General features: G+C 33.8%; 1 protein-coding gene across 2 annotated transcripts; it reads right to left on the reverse strand.

Moving 5' to 3' along the window:
• Window positions 1-209: 209 nt before the first annotated feature.
• eno1a (enolase 1a, (alpha)) lies at window positions 210-22,533 on the reverse strand. Of its 2 annotated transcripts, none has more exons than XM_056449047.1 (12): window positions 22,425-22,533; window positions 20,337-20,431; window positions 16,580-16,675; window positions 14,110-14,168; window positions 12,291-12,360; window positions 12,005-12,138; window positions 10,025-10,247; window positions 6,123-6,320; window positions 3,627-3,828; window positions 3,427-3,535; window positions 3,282-3,340; window positions 210-676 (listed from the first exon to the last, which is right to left on the reverse strand). In XM_056449047.1, the coding sequence occupies exons 2-12, from the start codon at window positions 20,419-20,421 to the stop codon at window positions 613-615; spliced, it is 1,299 nt and encodes a 432-aa protein (XP_056305022.1). In that variant the 5' UTR covers window positions 20,422-20,431; window positions 22,425-22,533; the 3' UTR covers window positions 210-612. The 2 variants fall into 2 exon arrangements, with proteins under 2 accessions (XP_056305022.1, XP_056305021.1); XM_056449046.1 differs by lacking the exon at window positions 14,110-14,168 and adding an exon at window positions 14,406-14,464.
• Window positions 22,534-27,019: the final 4,486 nt, after the last annotated feature.

Consider the following 27,019-nt stretch of genomic DNA (forward strand, 5'->3'; position numbering starts at 1 on the left):
TATGTATTTGTGTGATTTAATTGTATCAAATGCCAAACTTTGCTGCAAAAAGAATCCAACTGTGGATACCAATAAAGTCAACTCAACTCATTACAAGTATCTATTTAAATGCAAATGTTTTAATTTCAAATTCTAACTTTAAATATAAAGTTCATTTGAATTGTTTATATTATACAAGTCAATAAATAAAGTTCAAGCACACACACACGTCCATTTCAATAGGTATAATTTATTTGTTATGCCACGCATATAGAACTAACACTTCTCAAAAGCAACACAACGCACATACTGACGCTGCACATTGCAGCACATTAAATGGCTTGATCTCTGCTAAAATATTGAGTGGAGCACCAGAATCACTACAACTCACAAGAAGCTAAACAAAGATCTCTCACACAACACAGAGACACGATTAAAGGACTGATGCTATTTGGATACCAAAGCATAGATGGAGATCTGGCAGTGTTCTGCGCCATACGCTATTGATCTGGACCTTTCGTTTCACTGCTTTTCCATCTAATCTCCATTCTACAGGATGTGGCTTTGCGTGGCGTTTATGTGTGGGACAGTAAAGCAGGATGATCACGCCGAGACTCAGGACGGGTCAGTGCTTCAGATGGGTTTCCTGAAGTTCTTGCCAGCGAAGCGAGCCTTGTCTCCGAGCTCCTCCTCAATCCTGCAGATGAAAAACAGTCGGAAATTATTTTGGTATTACAGTCAGTTTAAATAACTTTAGTAGCACAGGCTGGCTATTTATTACAGCTCAAATGATTTGTAAGATGAAACTATGCAAAAAAAAGAAACAAAAATGGCAGTTCATTTTTTCTCTTATAAAAAAGCTGCTTTTATTTAAGCTTTATTCATTCATTCATTTTCTTTTCGGCTTTATCTTTTTATTAATCAGGGGTCGCCACAGCGGAATGCACCGCCATTTTATCCAGCATATGTTTTACGCAGCGGATGCCCTTCCAGGTAAATAGGGTTGTGTGATTAGGGGAAAATATCTAATTGCAATTTTTCTGACAGATATTGCGATTTGATTTGCAATTTACCTTTGTAGTCAAGCTTCAGTTCAATAATCTGTAAGCCGTGGCAACAATTCTGCGACAGCTCTTAAAAATGACCTGTTTTTGTTTAGGGTCTGTGACTTTGAAACCAAAATATTCCTATATTACTGATGTCCCATTTACTGATATTATTTGTCTATCAATGCTTCTGAAGCGGCAGATGCCATTATCCCAATTATCTGCACTAGTTCGGTTGCGCAATTCTGATTGGGCAAAGGGAAAGTGTGCTAATTCAATTGGCTAGTAAGCCCATCATGGGATATAACACTTTTATATTTCATATCACAACCTCTTGCGATTAGCTAATCACAACGTTTCAAATTGCGATTCGAATTCGAATAATTGCACAGCCCTACATCCAGCTGTAACCCATCACTGTGCAAACATCCATACACTCCCATTCACACACATACACTAAGGACAATTTAGCTTACCCAATTCACCTGTACCACATGTTTTTGGACTTGTGGGGGGAAACCGGAGCACCCGGAGAAAACCCACGCGAACACGGGAAGAACATGCAAATTCCACATAGAAATGCCAACTGACCCAGCCGAGGCTTGAACCAGCGACCTTCTTGCTGTGAGGCGACATCGCTACCCACTGCGCTATTTAATCTGTAATCTTATTTAATTTAGTAACAACAGCAATATGTGGAACTTACTATTATATTGAATGAAAATTATAATTAAAAATAACTTTAATATTTTTAAAATGTAAATTATTATTTGATGGCTGAATTTAAGATTTCACTCATTATTATGCTTCAGAAATGGGGCTTCACAGTGGCTGAGTGGTTAGCACTGTCGCCTAAAGCAAGAAGGTCGCTGGTTTGAGCCTCGGCTGGATCAGGTGGCATTTCTGTGTGGAGTGCTCTGGTTTCCCCCAAAAGTCCCCTGATGAATAAAGAGACTAAGCTGAAGGAAAATGAATGAATGTATCAGAACTCCTTCTAATATGCTTAATATGATGATTAGCGGCGGCGCAGTAGGTAGTGCTGTTGCCTCACAGCAAGAAGGTCGCTGGTTCGAGCCTCGGCTGGTTCGAGCCTCGGCTGGGTCAGTTAGCGTTTCTGTGTGGCGTTTCTGTGTGGAGTTTGCATGTTCTCCCTGGATTCACGTGGGTTTCCTCTGGGTGCTATGGTTTCCCCCACAGTCCAAAGACATGTGGTACAGGTGAATTGGGTAGGCTAAAATTGTCTGAATGAGTGTGAATGGATGTTTCCCAGAGATGGGTTGCGGCTGGAAGGGCATGGAAGTGCTGGATAAGTTGCCGGTTCATTCCGCTGTGGCAACCCCGCATTAATAAAGGGACTAAGCTTAAAGAAAATGAATGAATAAATGAATGATGATTAGCTGCTCAAGAAACATTTTATTTACTCTTTTTAGCAATGTTGTTTGTGTAGAAACCGTGAACAGAATGTTCCAAAGAACAGCTTTTGACAAATTTCATATGTATATATATATATATATATATATATATATATATATATATATATATATATATATATATATATATATATATATATATATATATATATATATATATATATAAAAAATTATGATAACTTATTCTACATGAAAACACACAGAGACATTAAAACATAATATTCAATCAGTAATACATTTTTGCAAGTCACCATATACATACAAAAAGAAAAAAAAAAAAAAAAAAAAAAAAAAAAAAAAATCACAAGATTCACCATATAAATTAATAAAACATATTTTTGGTTTAAAATATGGTGAAAACATCTTTTCAATTTACATCAGATGCCCAAACCTCTAAGTGCCCTCTGAAATTTCCCTCTAGAACGATAATTTTTTACAACCTCATATGTTTTTGTTTTCTGAAAAGAACCAATTAATCGTTAACCAATTAATAATTACTGAACGTACACTTGAGTCTGAGAGAAATGTTTTCAAAAGAAAGTTTTAAATGGCATCTGAACTCTACATATAATAAAATCAATGTTCTGTCATAATGTTCTTTTTTTTCTTCTTCGTTAAACACAAAAGATATTTTGAAGAATGTTGCAAAAGTGGTAACCATTGACATCCCTAGTATGAACAAAAAATACTATGGCAGATGACAGAACATTATTATTATTCATTTCTTTTTACATTTTCTCGTGAAATTTCATGCAGCTATTGACCAATCAGATCCCAGTATTTTAGAAGAGCCCATTTATAATGCTGCATGAAAGCAACAACTCACCTCAGCAGCTGATTGTACTTGGCCAGACGCTCAGATCGGCAGGGAGCTCCAGTCTTAATCTGGAGAGAAAAAAAAAAAAAATCCAGTTTTACTTTGTCACCCCCTACTGGCCAACAACAGATAAGATGAAGCTTAATCTTTGTACCTGGCCAGTGCAGAGTCCGACTACAAGGTCAGCGATGAAGGTGTCCTCTGTCTCTCCAGAACGGTGACTGACCATCACACCCCATCCATTAGTCTGGGCCATCTTACAGCTGAACGAAGACAGACAAAAGCAACAGTGCATCACAAACACAGGCAAGTCAAGCTCTTGTATAGAAATCTGTTCATAGCAGAATGACTCACGCCTGCAGGGACTCGGTGACCGAGCCGATCTGGTTGACCTTTAACAGCAGGCAGTTGCAGGCCTTATCAGACACGGCTTTAGCGATGCGCTTGGGGTTGGTCACTGTGAGGTCATCACCCACCACCTGGATGTTAGTGGTGGCAGTGAAGTTGGTCCAGGCCTCCCAGTCATCCTGGTCAAATGGATCCTCGATGGAGACCACTGAAAAGCAGAAGATGAAATTTTAGTGACTCAGATAATAGAAAGTTTTGGATAATATGTTGTGTTTTGTTGTATATTGTACAATTATATAGATCAGTTCAATGTGGTCATGTCATTGGCCTATAAACATTTCCTGCTTGTTATCAAACAATTTCATAACTGTAACAAGAGTCAATTCAATCATAACTTAATGTTAAAACAGCTCTCATAACATTATTTATCAATATGTGGCTCTTTTGGATTCTCGGAAGCTATAGGAATTAAAATGTAAAACAGGAAATTCGTTAAGCCCATTGTTTTGGTTTACACCTATCAAAATGGTCTATATTGGTATAATTTTATATATAACATAATGGAATATATTTATTTTAAAGATGTAATTAATAAATAAGGGCAAGTCTAAATAGCATCTAACTAATGTAAATAGCATTGTTTACTATTTACACCAAGTACAGTACACTATGTGCATTCAGATTAGATTTATATTAGGTGGAAAGGAAGGCAGATACTGTATTTGCACCGGAGTATTAAGGCTACATTATAAAATAATACAATATCGAGTGGAAATGAGAATATTAATTAAATGAATGGTGGCTTTTTGGGTCAATAAAGCCTTCACTACTACATCAACCTCTGATCACAGATAATTTCTTATTTAATACCCATTACACTTGTCATTACGCTCTTTGAAATGAGATTTTAGTAATCAAAAATGAATTCCATTGCAACGATTTTCAAAATTTGAAGGGGTTTATGGGATTTCCTTATTGATTTATCAAAGACACAGTAGAACAGTACTACTTTGAAATGCTTAGAATTTAAATGTTTTGCAATTCTCTGATGTCAAAATTCAGCCTCATGGTCCTTCAGAAATCACTCCAATAGGCTAAATTCCAGCTAGGGCTGCACAATATAGCATTTCAGCATCGATATCGCAATGTGATCATTCACAATAGACACATCGCAGGATCTACAGTGTCAAGTTCAGCTTCAGTTTATTCATCCCTCAGGAAATATAAGTGTAATTATAGCTGACCAGCAACCATATTGATTGATTGAAGTTTAACCTTAATAATAGAGTAAAAGATTGCTTGCTTGATTTGTTTTTAAGGCATTTAAATAATTTGTGTACAAGAAATTATAACAATAAAAATGTATTGCATGTCATTGTTATACAATGAAGACTATGCAGTTTTATTTGCTTGCATTTGATTATTCAACGTATACTCGAAAAAAAAAAAAAAAAAAAACATATACACCAAAAAAAAAATACAACTAAATTTATACAGATTATCTGGCCTCTAAAATCATCCCAATCAATATTAAATTATGAGATCTTTCCAAATTTAGTTATTCATGTCATCTGTTGAATTGATTATATTCATATCTTAATAAATATCGCAAGGTCAGATTTTTTTCCAATATTGTGCAGTCCTATTTCTAGCTCAAGACAACGTTGAAACAACGGGTTTTGTGAATAATTTAAGGTTTCTTTGATAAATAAAAACATAAAAAAACTAAATACAAAGAAATAAAAATTTTTACTTAGTTTTGAAAAAGACCTTTCTGCCCACAACATTTTCAACCCCCAATAAATTGGTTTATTTATTATTATGTTACAGTTAATGCACAAAGTTAATTTTAAAATAGCCATGTTTATTTATATGCATCTCCTGTAAGAATCCAGGGAAGTGTTGACTGGCCTCTAGAGTCTCTCACCACACAGCAGGGTCTGTTTCATTCACTGCTGGATCTCATCAAAGACCTGTGTCTTTTTTTAGCAGACCTAAAGATACCAGACACACATGCTGGAAGAATCTGTGTTTGGGCAAACGCACTGAGATAAGTCCAGCATGTTTTTAGTAAACTTAGATTTAATACGCACTAATGCACTAAGATTTGTATAAAACAAAGCACATTTTTATGTGATTAATGTTTTGCTAATTTTTACAGTAACTTACAGCTAAAGTCAAATGATTAGCCCCCCTGTGAACTTGTTTTGCTTATTCAAATATTTCCTAAATGATGTTTAACAGAGCAAGCAATTCTTTACAGTATTTCCTATAATATTTTTTTTCTTTTGGAGAGTCTTATTTGTTTTATTTTGGCTAGAATAAAAGTAATTTTTATTTTCAATATTAATAGCCCCCTTAAGCAATATTTTCTTTTTGATTGTCTATAGAACAAACCACTGTTACACAATGACTTGCTTAATTACCCTAGCTTGCTGAGAATCATATTAAAAGTATCACACACTCTAAAACACAGTAACACTAAAGATCAGGGCTACTGACCAGGATAATCCTTGACAAAGCTCTTGTAGAGGTCAGCCAGCTTGTCAGGGCTGATGTAACGGCTGGGGTCATCAGGTGATTTGAAGTCCAGGTCGTATTTGCCACCTTTGTAGAACTCAGAGGCGGCCACATCCATGCCGATCACAATCTTGTCGGTGTAGCCAGCTTTGCTGATGGCGTTCTTCAGCAGCTCCAGAGCTGAAAAAGATAAAGAGTTGCTAAACCTTTTTGTGTTTGCCATCTGAAATGCACCGATTAAAATAATGCAATTAACATCTAGCAGGCAAAACATCTCGGTTATCACACATTTGCATTTTTGGAAGACGATATTTGTGCATTTTATAACACACACAGTGCTATTTTTTTAGGAATGCATGATATATCGGTGGCCATATTGATATCGGCAGATAAATGATTTTTTGATGTTATTATTATCAGATCCATAACAAAATTAGACCAATATCTATTGATCCGCTTAACATGCTACCTGGCTGACACTTTTTGTATTATTTTACTGGTATTTTGATTTTGTTAATATTCAGTGACTTGTTTGTTTTATTTATGCTTTTGATTGTCAGGCCGTATATTTTATTTACAAAAAAGAATGTTGGCCATAGAAAAGAATAGCTGATTAATAAGGTTCAGAGATCAGTTCAAACTTTTCTAAATGTAAGGCTCTAAAATAAAATCAGCCATTCAATCTAGATGTTTGCAAACATGCAGAAAATGTCATATTTATATCGGCCTCCAAATCTAACAACCTATAGGTTATCAGTATCAATTAAAAATTCCATATTGGTGCATCCCTACTACTCTCAGTTAAATTAGTTTTACTGAAGCTTGATGTTTAAAAAAAAAAATTCTAAATGTTTAAGAAATAAGATAAGCTAAAATAAGAAGCTTGTTTACTGTAAATACTGCTATGATTCCTGTTTTATGCTTAACTTATACCTTAAGGTTATACTTAATTTCTGTACTTTCACTCCATTTCCAAAGAGAAAACTGTTATATATACACAGTTCTGTTTTTGTAATTTATGGCTTTGGCCATTTCACATAATTTGTGAATGATTTTATAAAATGCGCCTCATCGATCGACAGCTTATCAATGTTTTAATAGTGTTTAATAATATGAAATATATTTTCCGGAATATATTTTTCAATATGCACCAGGACTGAAACTCAAAAGGTTATCGAAATATTATGTTTCACTTATTGATATACATTTACACTTTTGAAAATGATCTCTTTGCCTTCATTTTTTAATTTAAAAAGGCCATGTGATCTGATAAGGGAAATTTTAAATGTACACATAATCCATGTAATACATATAATATCTGTAATACTGCAGAAAAAGTCATCGAAGTACGCAAAACAAATTATTAATATGTTCTACAGATATACAGTGTCTCTACATTTATAGTATAGCATAGTATAGTATAGCATAGCACTGATTTGCATTTTATTTAAACTTAAAAGGATAGTTCACCCAAAAATAAACTCATCCTCATGTGGTTCCAACACATCCAATTTCTTTATTGCACTGAATACAAAAGAATATAATTTGAAAGAAATTGTACACTGGTAGGCCTCAACATCCATCATAATAAAAAAAAATACTATGGAAGTCAATGTCTACAGGTTTCTAAATGTTTTCTAAATATAATATTTTCATACAAACATATTTCAACTCAATTACGTTTAAACAAGTGGAGAGTCAGTAAATGATAATAGAACTTATACAATCGTGTGAACTGTCCCTTTAAATGCTATGGCTGGGATGTACTTCAAGGTTCAATGCTTATTACACATAGGCTTTTAACCTTCAGGCACTTTTGAATTCCTGTCTAATGTTTACAGAATAAACATTAATACATCAAATTATACGAGTAAATAAAAGAGATAAATATTTAAACATTCACAAAGCTAGTAATTCAACTAGATGTGAGAAACTCTACAACATATCTCTCTCTTAAATGGGCAGATGTTATGACTGTGCTTCACAGGCAGTACAGAGGTCATGAGAATTCCCAGAATTCCCCAGAGGGAGAGCCACAGCTGCAGAAATCCACTAGCTTCAATTCAATTACACCTCTGGGCCAGATTTTAAAATGAAAACCAGTTGTTGTTTGATGGAAATCAATTAGTTTTGAAGGATGAAACCAGTTTAGGTAATGATTAAACTGGTTCAAGTGGTCATGTTTGTAAACTCACTAATCTATAATATCTAAATTTCCTTGAGATATTTCAAGTGTTGCGTACAATCTGTTTATTAATGTTACTTGATAGCTTATTTGGCTAGCTTAAAAGGATTCATTTGATAATAAATGCATATCATCATTCAGGTAGTTTACATTTAATTCTCCAATATGTGTTCTGTTTAAAATGCAGCTGAATTTACAGCAATCCACTTACTGTAGTATATACACTTTTAGATCTATTCCATAAAACCTGAAATATTATAGGTATCCACTACCAGTCAAGTTAAAATAAACTATTCTGCTCACCAAGCCTACAACGTAGAGCAAAACAAAAAGCTTTTTGTTCTATATTTGTATTTTTTTTACTTTAATAATTTGTGATTTCAAATTGGATTTTTGTCATCATTACTCCAGTCAATATATCCTTCAGAGATTACTCTAATATTGTAATTTGCTGTTCAAGAAAATGATCATCGTCACTACTATTATTATCAAAAATAATATGTTTTAACAGTTGTGTAATTTTTTCAGGATTCTTTGATGGTTGTTAAGATCTAAAGGTCATAATATATCTGAAGTAACATTATACACTATACCATTCAAAACCTTGGAGGCAGTGTCTTTTTTTCTTTGGTAAAGAAATCATTAATAATAATAATTAGGCATGGATGCTTTAAACTAAACAAATGTGACGATAAAGACATTTATAATGTTGCAAATGATTTCAATTTCAGATAACTGCTATGGTACTAATCTCTCTGTTCATGAAAGAACACTAAAAAAATTATATTAAGCCATTTTCAACAATAATGTTTTTTAAGCAGCAAATCACGGTAATAAGTACATTTTAAAATCTATTTAAATACAAAACATTTCAAATGGGTTTAAATTTGTACACTATACTAGTTTATTGGTCTATATATATATATATATATATATATATATATATATATATATATATATATATATATATATATATATATATATATATATATATATACATACATATACATATATACACACACACATATATATATATATATATATATATATATATATATATATATATATATATATATATATATATATATATATATATATATATATATATTTATTGTGGTTTCATTCTATATACATCCACATTGTATTGAGAAATATGTTGCATAACACACATCATCTTTTTTTTTTTTTTTCATTATGTTTTTTCTTCTTTATTTTCTCCCTCGCTCAAAAACGAATCAATGATTGTGGAGTTCAATATATTATTTTAGTATGGTTTAGATATTCTAATGGGTCATGAGACCATAGTATTAAAATACATGATCACTGTTACCTTGATGAAGGCAGTTATTTGCAAAAATGTGTAGGCGCAGTTTTAAGGCTTATTAATATTTTTCTACATTTTTGAAGTGCCTTGGACTAATTTTTGCTGTTTATTCTGATGAGTCTCTTACCCAAAGAGCACTAACACATTATTTAAGCTACCCCTGAGCACCTTTTGTTTGATTTTGGATTTTCATTCAAATTCATATTTGATATTTCTAAAATTTTGTTTTTGTTGTGTTGTGGATTAAATAAATACAGGCTTGGCTAGAAGAAGAGACTTTTTCCTTCCTCTTCAAAATGTTTTTTTAATCTTGCCACTTTTATTTTTTTACTTCTATTTTAATGGTAGTGTAACTTCCCTCCTACATTCTCTCACCTTCTTTGTTCTCAAGGATGTTGGGGGCGAAACCGCCTTCATCGCCCACATTGGTGGCATCTTTGCCGTACTTCTCTTTGATGACATTCTTCAGGTTGTGATAGACTTCAGCACCAATGCGCATGGCCTCTTTAAAGTTGCTGGCACCAACGGGCAGGATCATGAACTCCTGCATGGCCAGCTTGTTGCCGGCATGAGAGCCGCCGTTGATAACGTTGAAGGCCTTTGAAAACAGAAGAGAACAATAAAGCATCCACTGATGCAGATGTGACTAATGCATGGGTGTTTCCCCTCAAGATTTTCCAATAGGTTTTTATAATGGGTGTTTTTTTTTTAGTTTGAGAGTAAAATAAGACATTGATGATGTTTTTAAGCCTAATCTTCATACACCACAAACTCTCTTATCTAGCTACTTGCTAGAAACATAACTGCTTTAATAAGCATTTTTGGCATAAGCATTCAAATTGTAGATCAAAACATGTTAGTATCAATAGAAAACAAAACCCTTCTAAAAAGCCTACTTAAAATGTATAATATTTGTTACACGGTAAAAACAAAACTATATTCTAATAAAATAAATGCTGACTTTTAGCTTCCATCCATGTTTCAAATAAAACATAACATGGAATATTACAGCAATTTTACAATTTAAAAGTTGCATTATAGAATGTAAAAAAAGGAAAGAAATTATCAACTAAAAAGGAAGTTCCATCTAATGTGAATGAAAGTGATAACTCTTTAACAGACAAAAAGCTCTGACAAACTTCGTCTCATTCAGTCACATTACTTTTTAGGGGGAAGAAGCACATCTATAATTCTAGGATATGCATTTTAATTAAAACATTTTAATAAATATATGATGCTTAAAATATGCTTGTCAGTTCATATGAAACATTACAAAGTACAGTTGAAGTCAGAATTATTAGCCCCCCTGTTTATTTTTTTCCTCAATTTCTGTTTAACGAAGAGAAGATTTTTTCCAACACATTTCTAAACACAATAGTTTTAATAACTAATTTCTAATAACTGATTTATTTTATCTTTGCCATGATGACAGTAAATAATATTTTACTAGATATTTTTCAAGACACTTCTATACAGCTTAAAGTGACATTTAAAGGCTTAACTAGGTTAATTGGGTAAACTAGGCAGGATAGGGTAATTAGGCAAGTTATTGTATAACGATTGTTTGTTCTGTAGACTATCAAAAAAATATATAGCTTAAAGGGGCTAATAATGTTGACCTTAAAATGGATTTTAAAAAATTAAAAACTACTTTTATTCTAGCCGAAATAAAACAAATAAGACTTTCTGCAGAAGAAAAAAATATTATCAGACATACTGTGAAAATGTCCTTGCTCTTTTTGGGAAAAAAAAAAAAAATCAAATAAGGGCTATTAATTCTGACTTCAACTGTATATGATCACTCTTTACAATAAGGTTTCATCAAATAATGTACTTACTAACATGAACTAATAATTAAACGATACTCGTACAGCATTTAATAATCGTAGTTTACATGTACTAATGCATTATTAACATCCAAAGTCAAGCTTGTTAACATTAGTTAATGCACCGTGAGTTGACATGAACTAACAATGAACAACTGTTTTGTCATTAACTAACATTAACACGAGCAAATGCTGTAATAAATGTATTGTTTATCGTTTGTTCATGCGAGTAAATACATCAACATTCACTTATAAAACCTTATTTTAAAGTGTAAGCTAGCATATTTAGAGAAATCTGGATCATACTCTTTTCCTGAAGCTGCTTACTCTGTGTCCACCACAATATGTCATGTGCATTTGGTCAATAGAAATGCTTTGGCCACTACACATGACTGGTGGACGTTTTTCACAATGCTTAGATCCATTTAATCGATAATGAGATTTACTGTTGTTAAGTTTCATCATCGATTAGCTGTTGCAACCATATAAACGTATAGTAGAAAGTTCGATCATTATTCAGAGCACGTACAGGCACTGGAAGAATGACTTCAGGGTTGCCAGCGAGGTCTGCGATGTGGCGGTAAAGGGGGACGCCCTTCTCTGCAGCACCAGCCTTGCACACAGCCAGGGAAACGCCCAGGATGGCATTAGCACCAAACTTTGCTGTAAATTCAAGTAAGTGCATTTATTCACTTAACGAACACATCAATTACAGTTTTTATAAACGAGCACGAAGAGCAGTAATGAATTACACTTTCAAACAGAATAAGAATTTGTAACCATAATCAATCACTTTATCATATTAATAAGCTTACACTTGTTGTCTGTGCCATCCATATCGAGCATCAGCTTATCAATCTTCTCCTGTTCCAAGACTGACACGTTCTGTTCAAGCACAAGAGATTTATTACTCACAATATCCATCATTTTTCAAGATGCATGACACAAACTTCATTTAGTATATGCAACGTAACAGCATTCACAGCATTGTGGGATTAGAGGGAGGGCTTTATTTTTATAACGGTCAGCTAAATGCTAATAAATCACCCAAATGTTAGTTAATGCCCACAACAAGACACTTACCACTTCAAATAACGATCCTTAAAAGGTGCACTGAGCCAAATTGAACTAAAGCAAACATATTTGAAAAACACACACTCATAACCCGACAAGATCTAGCCACTTTTTGCAATCCCCGCAGTATCTACTAGACACGCCCCTTACTGCTGATTGGTTGCAATTGTTTTTCAAATATTAAGGGTCAGTTTCCTTATGTTTTCCCCTGAGACCTTCGTTCATGAACTTCAGAACACAAATTAAGATATTTCAGATGAAATCTGAGAGCTCTCTGACCCTCCTTAGACAGCAATGATCCAGAGACATTTATAGCAAGATTATTATAGTTTTACATTTTTTTAAATTTGCTGTAAAATGTGTAGTTTGTTTAATTAATGGTTTTGTTAGTTTTAATTTTTTGATTTTTAATTAGTTCTTAGACTTTTAGTAATTCTAGTTAAACAGAGTAAACAGAACCCATCCAGTGTCGACCAATGGGACACTATAAATTAGAATTTTATTTCAGTTAACAAATATGTGTTTTGGCCAATATATTTAGTTTTAGCTTACATTTGCTAAAATAACCTTGCTTATTATTATAAATATTACTTATTAAACTTATTCTTGAAATACAAAGCCGTTGGAATTGTTTTGGCTCGAGAGCTCCACTCTCATTCTCTTCCAATGATTTTTAGACATTAAAAACAGCTTTTTGTGCTGCTTGATGTTGCAATCTGCTATTTTCTTATTATATTCTTCTTCTTTTTATGTATAGTTATGAACACACTTATTTGTAGAGCAAGTAGTTTTTTCTGTGGTTTATTATTCCTAATCACTTCTTCCATAGGTGACTGAATTGGAGGTTCTAAAACAAAACTGCAAAAAAAAACAAGCGCACTTCCACAATGCCAAATAAGGTCAATAGTGAAGAAAAGTAACCAAAAAACATTGTCAAAACATTCCATGTGACTTCAGTGGTTTAAATGTAATCAAATTCCAAGTACACTTTGTGTGGCTAAACAAACAAACAAAACAGTAAAACAACTTTTTGTTTGCCAATATCTTCTGGGTCAGACTAGGGTGCACGTTTACTACGGCAATTCGGTGCTTGCGTGTCGTGCTGTTGACTAACAGCAAACACACTGTATTTCCTGTAGTAAATGCACATCCTGACCTGACGAGGAAGAAAAGACAAAAGAGAACAAATAAATGTTTACTTTTTTTGTTGTTGTTGCAGAAATTGCTCTTGAAGCATCATATAATTACAATTAAAGCACTGAAGTCACATGGTATGTTTTTCTGATTCCTTATTCGGACTTTGAATGCCTCTATGGAGGATGAGAGAGCGCTCAGATTTCATCTAAAATATCTTAATTTGTGTTCTGAAGATAATCGACAATCTCAGGGAATCAGAATGACATTAACTAATAAAATAGTTGTACATTTTTGGGTGAACTAACTAACCTTTTCATTCTCAAATAATCTAACAGTGCTTCTTTTGCATATTACGAATAACCACAGTTCACGAATAAGCAACAGTATGCATTAACATGTTAGTCAAAGAACAAATATTCCTACCTGGCTAACCAGACCAGGTGCAATTGTTTTATTGATATGCTCAACAGCTTTTGAGACACCTGCAGGGACACAAGCAGACCATCACTGATCCAGGCCAAGGAGTGAATGAACATGCAGAGCAGACACGAGTAGATGATCACAGAGCAGGTAGGAGCTGTATTGGACATCTGTGATCATCCATTAACACCTGCCGTTGTTAGTCGTCAAAGCAAACCCAAAAAGGCTCATGCCGCTTATGTGCTATTTCAAAAAGGGGGTTAAGTTCCTCACTTCAGTTAATACACACTCTAATTTACCTGATTACACAAAGCAGGGGCCAAGAACTCATTTACATATTTAACAGCTCTTTTTACCCCTGACAGAGGAGAAAAGAGGGCAGAGGAAACAGAGGATGAGAGGAGAAAAGGAAAATGTTGGAGAGCAAATGGACAAATGTTTGAAAAAAAAAAACTGTGAAAGGAAATGAAGTACTTCAAAGAAAATGATAAATAATTGTAATCCAATAAATAATTAGTAAATTCTGAATTTCATTCAGGATTTTAAAGAGCCCCTATAATGGGTTTTTGAAAATGACCTTTCATGAAGTGTGCAACACAGCTCTAAGAGAAGTGAACTATCCAACTAAGGCTTAAATCTGAACGTGCAGTGTTTAAAACTATTGATTCATCAATAAAAGAGTCGACTCATAGTGATTTAAATGAAATGCCACTGTAACAAATCTTTAGTTGTGTCGGCGTGACGTCGATACGGAACTCAAGCCCCGCTCGTTTGTTGCATGCGCAGACCTGGTAAAATAAAGCCCCCGACCACAAACAATGTAGACAGAAAAAAAAGGAAGACAAACACTGTAGCAGATCCTGGTTGAATCAAGTCACGTAGACGCTGTGCTCTAAAGTGTGAGGGAAAGTTAGTGTTATTTTCCCTACCCAAAGATGATGCTGTGAAGAGTCAGTGGTTGAAGTTTATTTTTGCAAAAATACCTTAGCATCATAGCCCCAGCCTTGAGCTGTGTTCCTGTCATTTTTCTGACGAGTGCTTCAGTAATCTACATGCTTACAACGGGGGATTCATCGGCCGTTTGTAAAAGAAAGGATCAAAAAAAGTACTATGGGACTTTTGCAGAGCTTGACAGGAAGGTTATCAGTACACAGTTCATGGATCAGTTTCTGCCTCCATTTTACATGTGTAAGTAAGTGTGATTAAAATGGTTGACTCCTGTTTTCTCTAGCTTGCAAATTATGCATTTAATTGTGTTTTGTTACTTGTAATCGCTCTATGCGGTATCTGGTATACTCTTTATATTCTCATATCTCGTCTAAAACCACATTGAAAACGTGGCACGTTCTGATGCACGCGTTTGTGAGCTCGCTATCCACTACTGTTTGTCATTGCTATGGCCATCGTCAGCTGTTCCTACACACATGCGGCGGTCAAGTTTCAAAATAGCTCAGCTTTTGTCACTGTGTGGATTAAAACTGAATGTGTGTCACTGTTTTTACTTATGGTTAAGTATAGAGCAATATGCTGGATTAAACTGCATTGCTTTAATGCACTCCTGCATTAGGCTCACACATACACTCTGCACTCTGACTACTTCAAAATTGTTGAGAAGCCGTGGTGGGTATTTCTCTCTGTCTCGCGCTGAACTCAGTCGACCAATCTCAACAGACTGTGTCATATGACTAATTAGCGCAGATTAGCAACTCGCTAATGAGGGGTTTGGGAACCATATGATTCATTCAGCGATTCATTTGAAGTCGTTGGAATAATTAGGTAAAAATAAATGCATATTATAAGACAATGAGTGTTTTTTGACCTTGCATTCTGCCTGTTGTTGGAGACCCCCAAAACCAAAATATGACCTTTTATAATGCAAAATAGGGGCTCTTTAATGACATGAAATGATATGGTATTTATATAATCAAACATTTATTACCAGTTAAACATTTATTATTAATACCATTTATTATACATTTTCTGATTAAAATGCATTTAAAATGTAACATTTCTGTTGTGTCAAAACAAAGTCATTAGTTCAGTCTTCAGTGTCACAATCCATCAGAAATCATTTCAAAAATAATTTGCTGAAATAATATAGTAAGAAATAATTTGCTTCTCAAGAAACATTTTAATATAACTATCACTACTATAATTATTGAAGTAAAAGAAGTCTGTGCTGCTATTTCTTTCTGAGATATTTGCTAAAAGTTCTAAATAATCTAATTATTTGAAATAAGAAGCTGGGCATTATCAATTTACCCCTTTTAGAACAAATTAATTAATAGTTTTGTCAAGTCATAATGCTCATAAACATCTCAACCATCTTTATACATAAATATAAAAGTTCATACACATATGAAACAAAGTATATATAGTTACAACTTAAACTACATTCCAAAAGATTTATAATTAGATAAAGATGTTTTGCTATTTTAAATCTACAAAACCTACAAATATCTGATATACAAACCTTTGCCCAGATAGCGTGTCTTGTCATTGTCACGGAGTTCAAGGGCTTCGTAGATGCCAGTAGAAGCACCACTGGGCACTGCGGCTCTGAAGAGACCTGTTGAACAGTAAAAGAATAAATATATTCCCCACTTATTTCATATGTACATTAACCCTTTTGATTTTCTTTTCAAATAAATGTGTCTCCTTAATTGCCCACCAGAATCCTAAGGTGATCGATCATATAAGAAATGAGGGCATATAATTATCACAATGAGGATTATTCGGTAACACTTTAGTTTAGGTCATAATTCATGCCATTTACTACTGGCTTATTACCTTTCTAGTATTAAGATATAAACTGTTCATTAGTAGTTATAATGTATGATCATATTCTGGATCCATAATCCTACCCACAACCTAAACCCAACTTCTACCTTACTAACTATTAATTAGCAGCTAATTAGTAGTTTATTAAGCTAGTAGTGTTAGTTAATGGTTTGTTAATACTGTCAATTGTGACCTAAACTAAAGTGTTACTGATTGTTCTTCAATATATGGTCTCTGATATCATTAAAAGAAAAACATTATAAGAAAACTTATAAGCAGGAATCCTCAAATCTATTCTCGATCACTTAAACTCAACATGGAAACTGATGTCAAGGGGGTTTTCCTCTTATTATGTAACGAACTGAGAAAAAAAAAAAAAACACCCCTGATTGAGGCTGGCACACGTGCGTTACAGGATGGCACATTTCAACTCCAAGTGTGGCAAATCTGCACATGCATATTCAATCAGCCTGGCTCACTGAACATAAGTCGATTGCCAGAGCGTACAGATGAAAATGGATTTAAAGCTTAACCAAAAGCCCATCATTTATTACAAAGGGAGTCTGTACTGAAACCATTCATTTTCACCAAGCAAATGAAGAATACCCAAACCTACAAAATGAGTTCAATAATGCCGAGATTTGTTCCATGTGACATTATCTGGTTTAAAAGGGTAGTTCGCCCAAAAAAAGATCATTTATTAAATTCAAGCTTATTTGTAAAGCGTTTTTGACAATAATTATTGTTCCTCACCAGGGCTGAACAATATATAGTTAGAGTATTGATATCACAATGTGTGTATCCGCAATAGCCACATTGCAAGATGAAATGATTTATTAAAGGTTAAAAGTATAGATATTATTAAATATTATTATTTATAGGATGATGACCATGTTATTTTGCATTTTATTGTTCAATTTCTGTACTTAAACACTGTTAGACTAGTCAAAAAACCATAAAGCCCTGTTTATTTATTTAATTATTTTTGCTTGTCATTTATTATCATTTATGGAGATGCACCACACAGGAAAAGGCTCCTTATTCCAGTCTGAATTAAGGAAATCTTTCCAAATAGATCTAATCAAATCATCTGGTGAAATTATATTCATGGCCATATATATTATGACAAAACAAAATATTGCAATGTGAGATTTTTCCAATAGCATTCAGCCCTGTTCCTCACCTTTGAATTGCTCCAAAGTACTTTGAGTTTATTTATTTTTTAATCCTTTTTTATTATTATTATTATGCAAAAAGTGAGAATATACAATCATAGTACACTATAAAGAAAATGAACAAAAAACATTTTGAAAAAAGATAAACAACAACAAAAAAACAGAAGGGGAATAAACATCACGTATTAAAAATAAGATTATATAATTGACTAATTTCAGTTGTTTTTAAAGCCCTTTTTTGTAAAAGAGTTGGAAATAGTTTCAAAGTAATAATGCATTTCAGTAAGCAAAATATTTTTAAAAAAGTTTTTTGATTAGTAAATTTATATTTAAGTATACTAAAATGTGTTAATAAGATAAGAAGATTAAGGAAATATGTTTTCTATTTATGTGAAGGTTATGTTTTGTAATAAACAAAACCAAACTACTTTGAGTTTGTCTTAGTTTTGTACTTTTTTTGTACAGTTTGAACCGTTTTTTATGCAAAAGATAACCTGTTGGAAACCAGTAACCATTTACGGAAACACTTTATTTTGATGGTTTATTTAAGTATTAGAAGACTGTCTGCTTAATATCTGTTGATACTGCTCCTTCAACAGACATTTAGCTGACTATAAGAAACTTTGTAAGTACATGTCAACTTACACTAACCCTAACCCAACCGTCTACTTATAATCTAATGGAAACTAGTTGGTATGTAGATGCAATGTAACTTAAATTCAACAAACGGACCATCAAAATAAAGTGTGACCCCATTTACAATCACAGTATTTATTTTCCATTTTCAATATATCTTCTAAAAAAACACCCCTAATACGCAAACTGGATTAGAACAAATCAAGGCTGAGATATTTGGGTGAATTTTCCTTTTAATATGCTGATCCAATCATCATAATAGTAAGCACCAATACAATAAGACAGCTTCTTAGAAATCGTGCACCTAAACTCAGCTGTATTTCTCCAGCCCAATTTAATAAAAACAAACCCTTTCAGCTGCGCTCAAATACACACAGACAGATTATATATGGGTGAGTGGTCTCCACTTGTTTTCATTTGGGACAGAGGGGAAAAGTACAGGAACATCAGCAGAGGATGAACATTCATTCTGCACATTAATTCTTATAAAAACCAACTTCATCTTTCAGACTGAAGTGTACAATAACCTGGCAGAGTATGCCAACTCCATCTCTCTTTTTAACACAATCTGGCAGGAGTGACACTCTACATATTTGTTCTCCTGCCAGCCTTAATCTTTCAAAATGATCATTCACTAAACATAATTAAGATTCTGGGAAATGTGTTAGAGGCCAGAAAACAGGGCATTGGAGTAAAAGCAAGTTCTGAAAGAAAGATATCCTTTGTTATGAGAGAGCAAAACATTAATATGTGGCAAACTGTCTGGATGTTTAGTGTTTGTACAATTTTAGCATCACTTTTGATCATATGCACAACAAGTTTGCATTTATTTTGAAAAAATTTGAAATAAAATCAGTAATATTGTAAGATATAAAGACACTTTAAAATAGCCGATGTTTTAACACATGCTGAAATCGAATTGAACCCTGGTATGGCAAAACTGATTTTGGTGCCGCCATTATACCAGTCTTCAGTGTCACATGATCCTTCAGAAATCAATTTATTATGCAGTTTATTATGCAAAGGTTTATTTAAATGGCATTGCCTAAGTGCTACTTAATAAATATATAAAAAGCTGTTGTGTTTTTTTCATAAATAGAAAGTACAAAATAACCTTTGCTTAATAACATTAATTTGACATCAAACTTAAACAGTACTATCCATTACTGTGTGTTTATGTGCAAAGCACCATACTGCAGCAGTGCAATGTAAGTGGTATGTATTACTCTGGCTATTTATAACCATCTACCACCCGATACGTCGACTCTGAGCTATTGGACACCATCATGAGGGCCTGAATAGGCAGAGAGCCGCTCAGAAGCAGCTCACCCATGTGGAACTGCCACAGCATTCAGACTGTACGCCCCAATAACACTACACACAATGTCAATTACTGCCGCTTTGTATTGATGTTGAGCTTGTAATGGACTGTTCAGCACTGGTGATGGACAAAGCTTTTTATCTCTAAAATGGTCTCATTTTATGCGTTTCCTGACATGTGCTCATGTTACAAAATAGATGAATCGATTAAACTTCTTGACAGAATTGTCAGGCCGATATTGTGCATATGAAACTCTTTTTTTTGTGGTAAATAATAAAGAAAGGTGTAAAACATTAATATTTTTTTGCAGGACATACCTTTTTTGGTGTAAAGATCAACCTCCACAGTGGGGTTTCCACGGGAGTCAAAGATTTCACGAGCGTGGATCTTCAGGATGGACATGTTGCAGTTTCTGAGTAGAAAATAACATGGTAAAAACAAGACGAATCATTAGTTTTTAACACAAAAAAAAACACAAATATGGTTCAGATACACAATATATTAAACGGATTTACCAAACTGGACAATATTAGAGATTTTAATCATTTGTCTGCATCAGCCAATATTGAATATTAAACAACAAAATTAGATCTGAGCTTTCACATTTAGTCTTAGTTCATTTATTTTATTTTGAATATATTAATATATATTTAATATATTGTTAATAATATTATATATTTAATATAATTTTACATATTTTTTAAAACAATGTAATAATTTATAATTTGTTATTTTATTGTTGTAATTTATAGTACTCGTTATATTGTTTTTTTTTTTTTTTTATATTTGCTGAAATTTAAAAAAAATAAAACTTTTTTAGATTTTAAGTTTAAAATATATATATATTTCAGATCTTGTGGTAATTTCTCTACTAACAAATTATAAAACTACAACTACTACTACTACTGAAAAAATGATTTGTTTTTTGGATTTATTTTTGTTGACAAAAATGTATAATATAATATAATATAATATAATATAATATAATATAATATAATATAATACCTCAAAAAATATTATACTGATATACTTTGAGGTACATATTAGTCCCTAAAAAGTAGCATTTGAAAAGGTACCGTCCCAGTTTGTACATTTATTTCTGAAAGTGCAGGAAATGACTCAACTAATCCAAACTGAGTCAAAGATGAAGCTGGTACTCAAATATTTCATCATGTTACATCAGCACACACTCTTTCATATGATTGGGAGTTTCAGTAAATGCATTCATGATGGGACTTAAAAGAAGTTTAAACTGAGTAATCCACTCCATTTTGACAGTCAACATGAGCAACAGGTACCTACAGTTGAGAATAAACTTTACAACTTGCAGGCAACCATATCCCGCTCAACAGCCAAGAAAAGCAGAGTCTTTCAGCTGTCACCACCTGTTCATCTAAATGCAGCTGTACTGGACATTTGGGGTTAAAAAATAACACTTAAATCCTTTTTTTTTTTATAAAGAAAACTATTCTGAAGCTTCTGTGCAATGAAATGACTCTTTTTTTATTTGCACAGACAAACATTAATATCTTAAAAACCCATATTTTAGATTTTCCAGAAATTCACACAAAACCATTTCTTTCCCTCATGGACATCACAAGACTCATTTCCTCATCCTCACCATTTCCTGCGCAGTCAACATGATGTGCTAACATATAAAACCACAAAAAATATCCACCTCATTTGGACCAATGGAAAATCCTATAGCCTTAAATGTCTGTGGAAACTTCCCACTGGCCACAACACAGTGGGGTTGGGTCAGCTGAGACAGACAGTAACAAGTGAGCGGCCACCAGTCTGCAGTGGCCAGAAAAAAATGTGTTGCTTTCAATTTTAAACCATCTGACAATGAAAATAGCATATTATTCAGCAAATAAACATCAGTATTCAGTTGTAAACATCAGTATAAAATAGGTGGGGTGGTAATACTAACATCTGTCACCTTAACAATCAAACATAATTCATTTAGACTAAAATAAACGTGTTTAAAAGACCCAAAAAATAAGTTACACGCCTTTCTAATATCTGATGTCAAACTGTGACTCGTTTCAGTTTGCTAACAAAATTCATAGTACTAGACCAGCTGTAACCCAAGACGAATTACGTCCTTTTTGAATGAACGATGAAATAAATCAATTTGTCACGTAAAAAGCTGTATTCCTTTCTAAAATGATCTAACATTTGTCTGACAGAAATGTTACAGTATTAAAATGAACCGAATACTCCTTCCAGAGGACGTCATCGCACGACAGCATCACCTTCATCACTTATTACATAACTCAGTCCAACATCATCCTCGCTCACGACCGCTGATTTAGCACGTTTAGCAATTTATTTTGTTCACGCCAGATGCATCAAACTGCTAATAGGCAACAGCTAAAATAAGTACTCTGTGTTGACCTTACCTTATCTGGCCTAACCAGCGCAAGGGCAGTCGAGTGTTGACCGTGGTGCAGAGCAGAGAAGGCAGGAGGCTGCTGGACTCGTGCACTATTAAGTGTGTAGGGTATCAGGAAGCTGTCAGAGCGAGCGCCGTTCTCGTGTTGTGATTGGTTAGTTTCTGGTCACGCGCTATGCTAATGAGCTTGCATGGCGAAAAGCACGTTTTCAACTGGCAAGACTCCGCCTTCGGTTAGGATGCGGAAATTTAATTCATTGATTAAAAGCGTTTATTTATTGTATTTGTAGTTGGTATAGGGATTTACAATTATGTTATAGGAGGTGTTAGTGGCGAATGTCGGGTTTGGAGATTTGTGGTTACAGTGTTTTGGTGTTTATCTAGTGGAAACTGGTGCATTGTGGAGTACGTGCAAAGCATCACCTCTACCAATGATGCGTCATAGTGAACGTGCACTTGAGTGAACAGGAATTGATTGGACGTGGCAGCTTTGATGTCATTTCTTTTTAGCGCAGTTTATTTTGTGATTTATAAACTTGTGTTAATTCGATTTCTTCTTATTATTCGATTATTATTATTATTATTATTATTATTATTATTATTATTATTATTATTATTAAGTAGTAGTAGTAGTGGTGGTGGTGGTCTAGCAGTTATTGTGATGATGGCAATCTCTCAAAAACGTTTATTTATATACTAGTGTTGCTTAAATGACACTAGAATATATTTAAAACTATAATCTTTTATTTTATTTAGTGCTTTTATCTTTGTAAATAAAATTTACATCCCCCTAAATGTTATGAAGATGGTTACCTACTTTTTCTTTATTGAGCATGTTATGGAGATGTGGACAATAAGCGTTGCTACCTTTCCCTCAGATTTTCATTGTCATTATCTTGTCAAACGCACACTATGGAGCTGCAAGTGATGCTGTGCTGTTTCTAGCTTCCTCAATGGCAGCCTCTCGCACGGAATGACCTTGAAACACAAGAGATTATAGTACGCCATCTTCTGGATGCTTACAGGTCAAACACTTCGAACGTTTTTATTTCTCTCCACAGCTATGCAGTACATTTGAGTGTGTGTATAATGAGTGTGTATGTTTTTCTGGTTATAAATGACATTTTGTAAAGCCTGTGTGTCATTTTAACATTCGTTCATTTATTTTATTTTCAGCTTAGTCCCTTTATTAATCAGGGGTTGCCACAGCGGAATGAACCACCAACTTATCCAGCATTTTACACAGCATGTTTTACGCAGCGGATGCATTTCCAGCTGCAACCAAACATTGGGAAACGCCCATACACTCTTGCATTCACACACATACACTACGGCAATTTAGCTTATTCAAATCACTTATAGCACATGTCTTTGGACTGTGGGGGAAACCAGAGCACACGGAGGAAACCCACGCTAACATGGGGAGAATTTGCAAACTCCACACAGAAATGCCAACTGACCCAGCCGGGGCTTGAACCTGCAACCTTCTTGCCGTGAGGCGATCATGCTACCCACTGCGCCACCATGACGCCCATCATTTTAACATTTTGTACAAAGTACATAATTGTTTGTGAGAATACTCTAAAATATTATGGAAAGAGCTACAAGAGAAATAATGCTAAAAGGACCAAAGCCATTAAAGTTAGGTTTTCCAAGACATTTATACTCACCAAGGTTGAATTTAATCAACAGTACAGTAAAAACAGTGACATTTAATTTCTCCACATGATTTTCTATTTTATTTTTTCCTTTTATTAAAATTTTAATATATGAAGGGGCAGACATAACCAATAATCGAGGTAAGCAGCCACTTAGGGCCCCGGGTGAATTAGGGGGCCTCAACTAATGGCGTAGCAATCGAAGGGGGAGGGGGGGGGGGATACATCACATTTAGAGACAGACCATTTGGAAACAGGTGATTCATAATCATATAAACGTAAACATTTGGATTTCATACAGCTACCTTCCCACTTTTAAGATATCCACTATGCCCCTGGCCCTGACCAATACCAGGAATATGATTTATTAATCATATAGCTCTTTTATAAATTTTCTATCATATGTTGTTAAAATTTGTCTATAAGATAATAAGACTATTAAGATTTTAATGTTTTTACTTCTTTTCAACTTTCTCTTTCAAACACCTGTCGGATGATGAGCACTGTGAGCTTGTTTAGAGAGGGCCTGCTCAGATAAAATATAATTTCACAGTGAACAGTGATGGTCGCCTATTCACAAAATGCAATTATTCAGTTCATATGAAAAATGGTGAAAAGATTAGTTTGATTGACGGTAATTAAATTTGATTTAATTTTACATTAAGATAATACAGCAGTTTTAAGTCAGAAATTGATACACAAATATTAAAATCTAATCACAAATATGGCTGATAAACTATATTGTTAGTTTGTGAACTTATTTTTTTTTTCACTTGTGAAATAAATGTATTAATTTTACATTAAGAAAATAAAGGTTCCACTTTAAATATATTTTAAACTTGCGGTTTATTTACAAGGGGTGTCATGGTGGCACAGTGGGTTGCATGATTGCTTACAGCAAGAAGGTCGCTGGTTTGAGCCTCGGCTGGGTCAGTTGGCATTTCTGTGTGGAGTTTGCGTGTTCTCCCTGTGTTTGTGTGGGTTTTCTCTGGGTGCTCCGGTTTCCCCCACAGTCCAAAGACATGTGCTATAGGTGAATTGACAATTTAGTCTACCAAATTTACCTATACCACGTCTTTGGACTTGTGGGGGAAACCGGAGCACCCGGAGGAAACCCACGTGAACATGTGAAGAACGTGCAAACTCCAGACAGAAACGCCAACTGACCCAGCCGAGGCTCAAACCAGCAACCTTCTTGCTGTGAGCGACCTTTTTTCACCGTGTCGCCCCCCTGATTATATGTTTGTTATAATGTTTATTCCTGCACTGTAAAAAATTCTATGATCAATTAGATATGAGATATGTTTTTACTTCATTGTAACTTAGCTAAACTGAGTTAATCATGTTCTAACTTAATTTCATAAGTTATGCAAGCTGTTTTAAGTCAGTTTAACAAAATAGAAGTTCAATGGACTCAGAAGGTTAATTTGACTCAGCTTAAAAAATTAAGGTAACCAGGATTTGTTTACATATTGTGACTCAAATCTGCACATTTTTTGTGAAGGACATAAATTTATTTGAGGACTATTTAGTTAATTTGATTAAAATAAATGTAGTTAATTATTATTGTTTAAGGTTAACTTAAAAATTTTAAATATTAGATAATAAATGTCATTACAGGCTCTTTTGATCAACTGAATACATGCTGGCTGGATAAAGTTAATAAAAATATTTGCTTTAAAATTAGATTATATTTACAATCTGGGTGTAAATGCTATTGTTTTTACTGTGAGCTTCTTGGTTTATTATTTGCTACTTCATCCATAACCTCCCAAAAATAATTTCATATAGAAAAAGATATATATATTTATTTATTTGTCTATACAGTCTAGATACTTATTTTTTGAGTCCCATTCTGTGGCATTATAGATCTCTATTTGTATTAATAACAATAATCAATTCTTTGATTACACTGAAACATTCTCACATCTTACAATTACATGTAGTTTTTATTTTCAAACCAGTGAAGTTCAACAAGGCTTAAGGCAATTAAAAGAGTAATATTGCTTGTCTTATTAGTGTCAAATGCTGCAAAATGAGCCTTTTTTATTTTCCATCCAATTATGCACCAATCAACTGCAAACAACAACAACACCAACAACAACAACAAAAAGTTAAACACATTAACCAGTCAGTACCATAGCATTTCTGTAAGTTTGAAAGTTCTCTAGTACTACATTCATCAACATATGTATCTGTGTAACTTTATCTTTCTGTGAACCCTTTTTATACATATAATTAAACCTTTGACCTCTACGATTTCCCCTTTACTCTGAGGACCTCCTTAAATTCTACTGGTCTGTTTGAAGTGGTTTCCAACAGTGCTGGGACATCCAAATGCTTTCTTGTTTTTGTTACTTGTTCTAAAACATCACTGTCATCTTTAGAACAACTACACAACTAGTATATTTATAAAAAGAATATTTTACAATTAAGGTTTAGTGTTTTGAAATAAGAATGTAATATCTACCTAAGATTTTTTTTAAATGCACTGTTCATGTTTTGTTGGTCATTGGAGTTCCTCATGTTGTCTTCTAGTTTCTTCCATAACTTCCGCTTCCCTGGAGAATCTGTTTAAACATGTTTCGACAGCTGTCATACATGTTAGTGGCTTTCTGGTCTGTTGAACATCTGTATTCATCACTGAAACTGGTTTACTGTTCAGTACAAGATGTATTGTTTGATTTAGCCAGGATGCAGGTTTGAGTTGTAACACCTTACTAATATATGACATGTTTTCTTTGGAAAAGTCATAGTCGCCCCTTGTTGTCACCGAGTTATGCACCTCTTTGAAATTGTTTATTGCGTAAATGTACTTTTGTAAGGGGACAGACACATGTTGATCCATTTGCATGGTTTTAATACAAAGACACTCACACAAATGAACAAAGCTGGAGGAAATTCCAGGAAACAGATTTGTAGAGAGGCTGGATTCAAGGCAGGC

This window comes from Danio aesculapii, chromosome 23 (genome assembly GCF_903798145.1).
Source record: "Danio aesculapii chromosome 23, fDanAes4.1, whole genome shotgun sequence".
NCBI lineage: Eukaryota > Metazoa > Chordata > Actinopteri > Cypriniformes > Danionidae > Danio > Danio aesculapii.

Bases quoted from the DNA above. Each gene is read 5' to 3' on its own strand.
- eno1a (XM_056449047.1), bottom strand. From the start codon at position 20,421: ATGTCCATCCTGAAGATCCACGCTCGTGAAATCTTTGACTCCCGTGGA. The intron at 12,361-14,109 runs GTAGGAATATTT...GTGCTTGAACAG, and splicing joins CACCTGGTCTGGTTAGCCAG to AACGTGTCAGTCTTGGAACA. The intron at 677-3,281 runs GTGAGTTGTTGC...TTTCATCTGCAG, and splicing joins AAGTACAATCAGCTGCTGAG to GATTGAGGAGGAGCTCGGAG.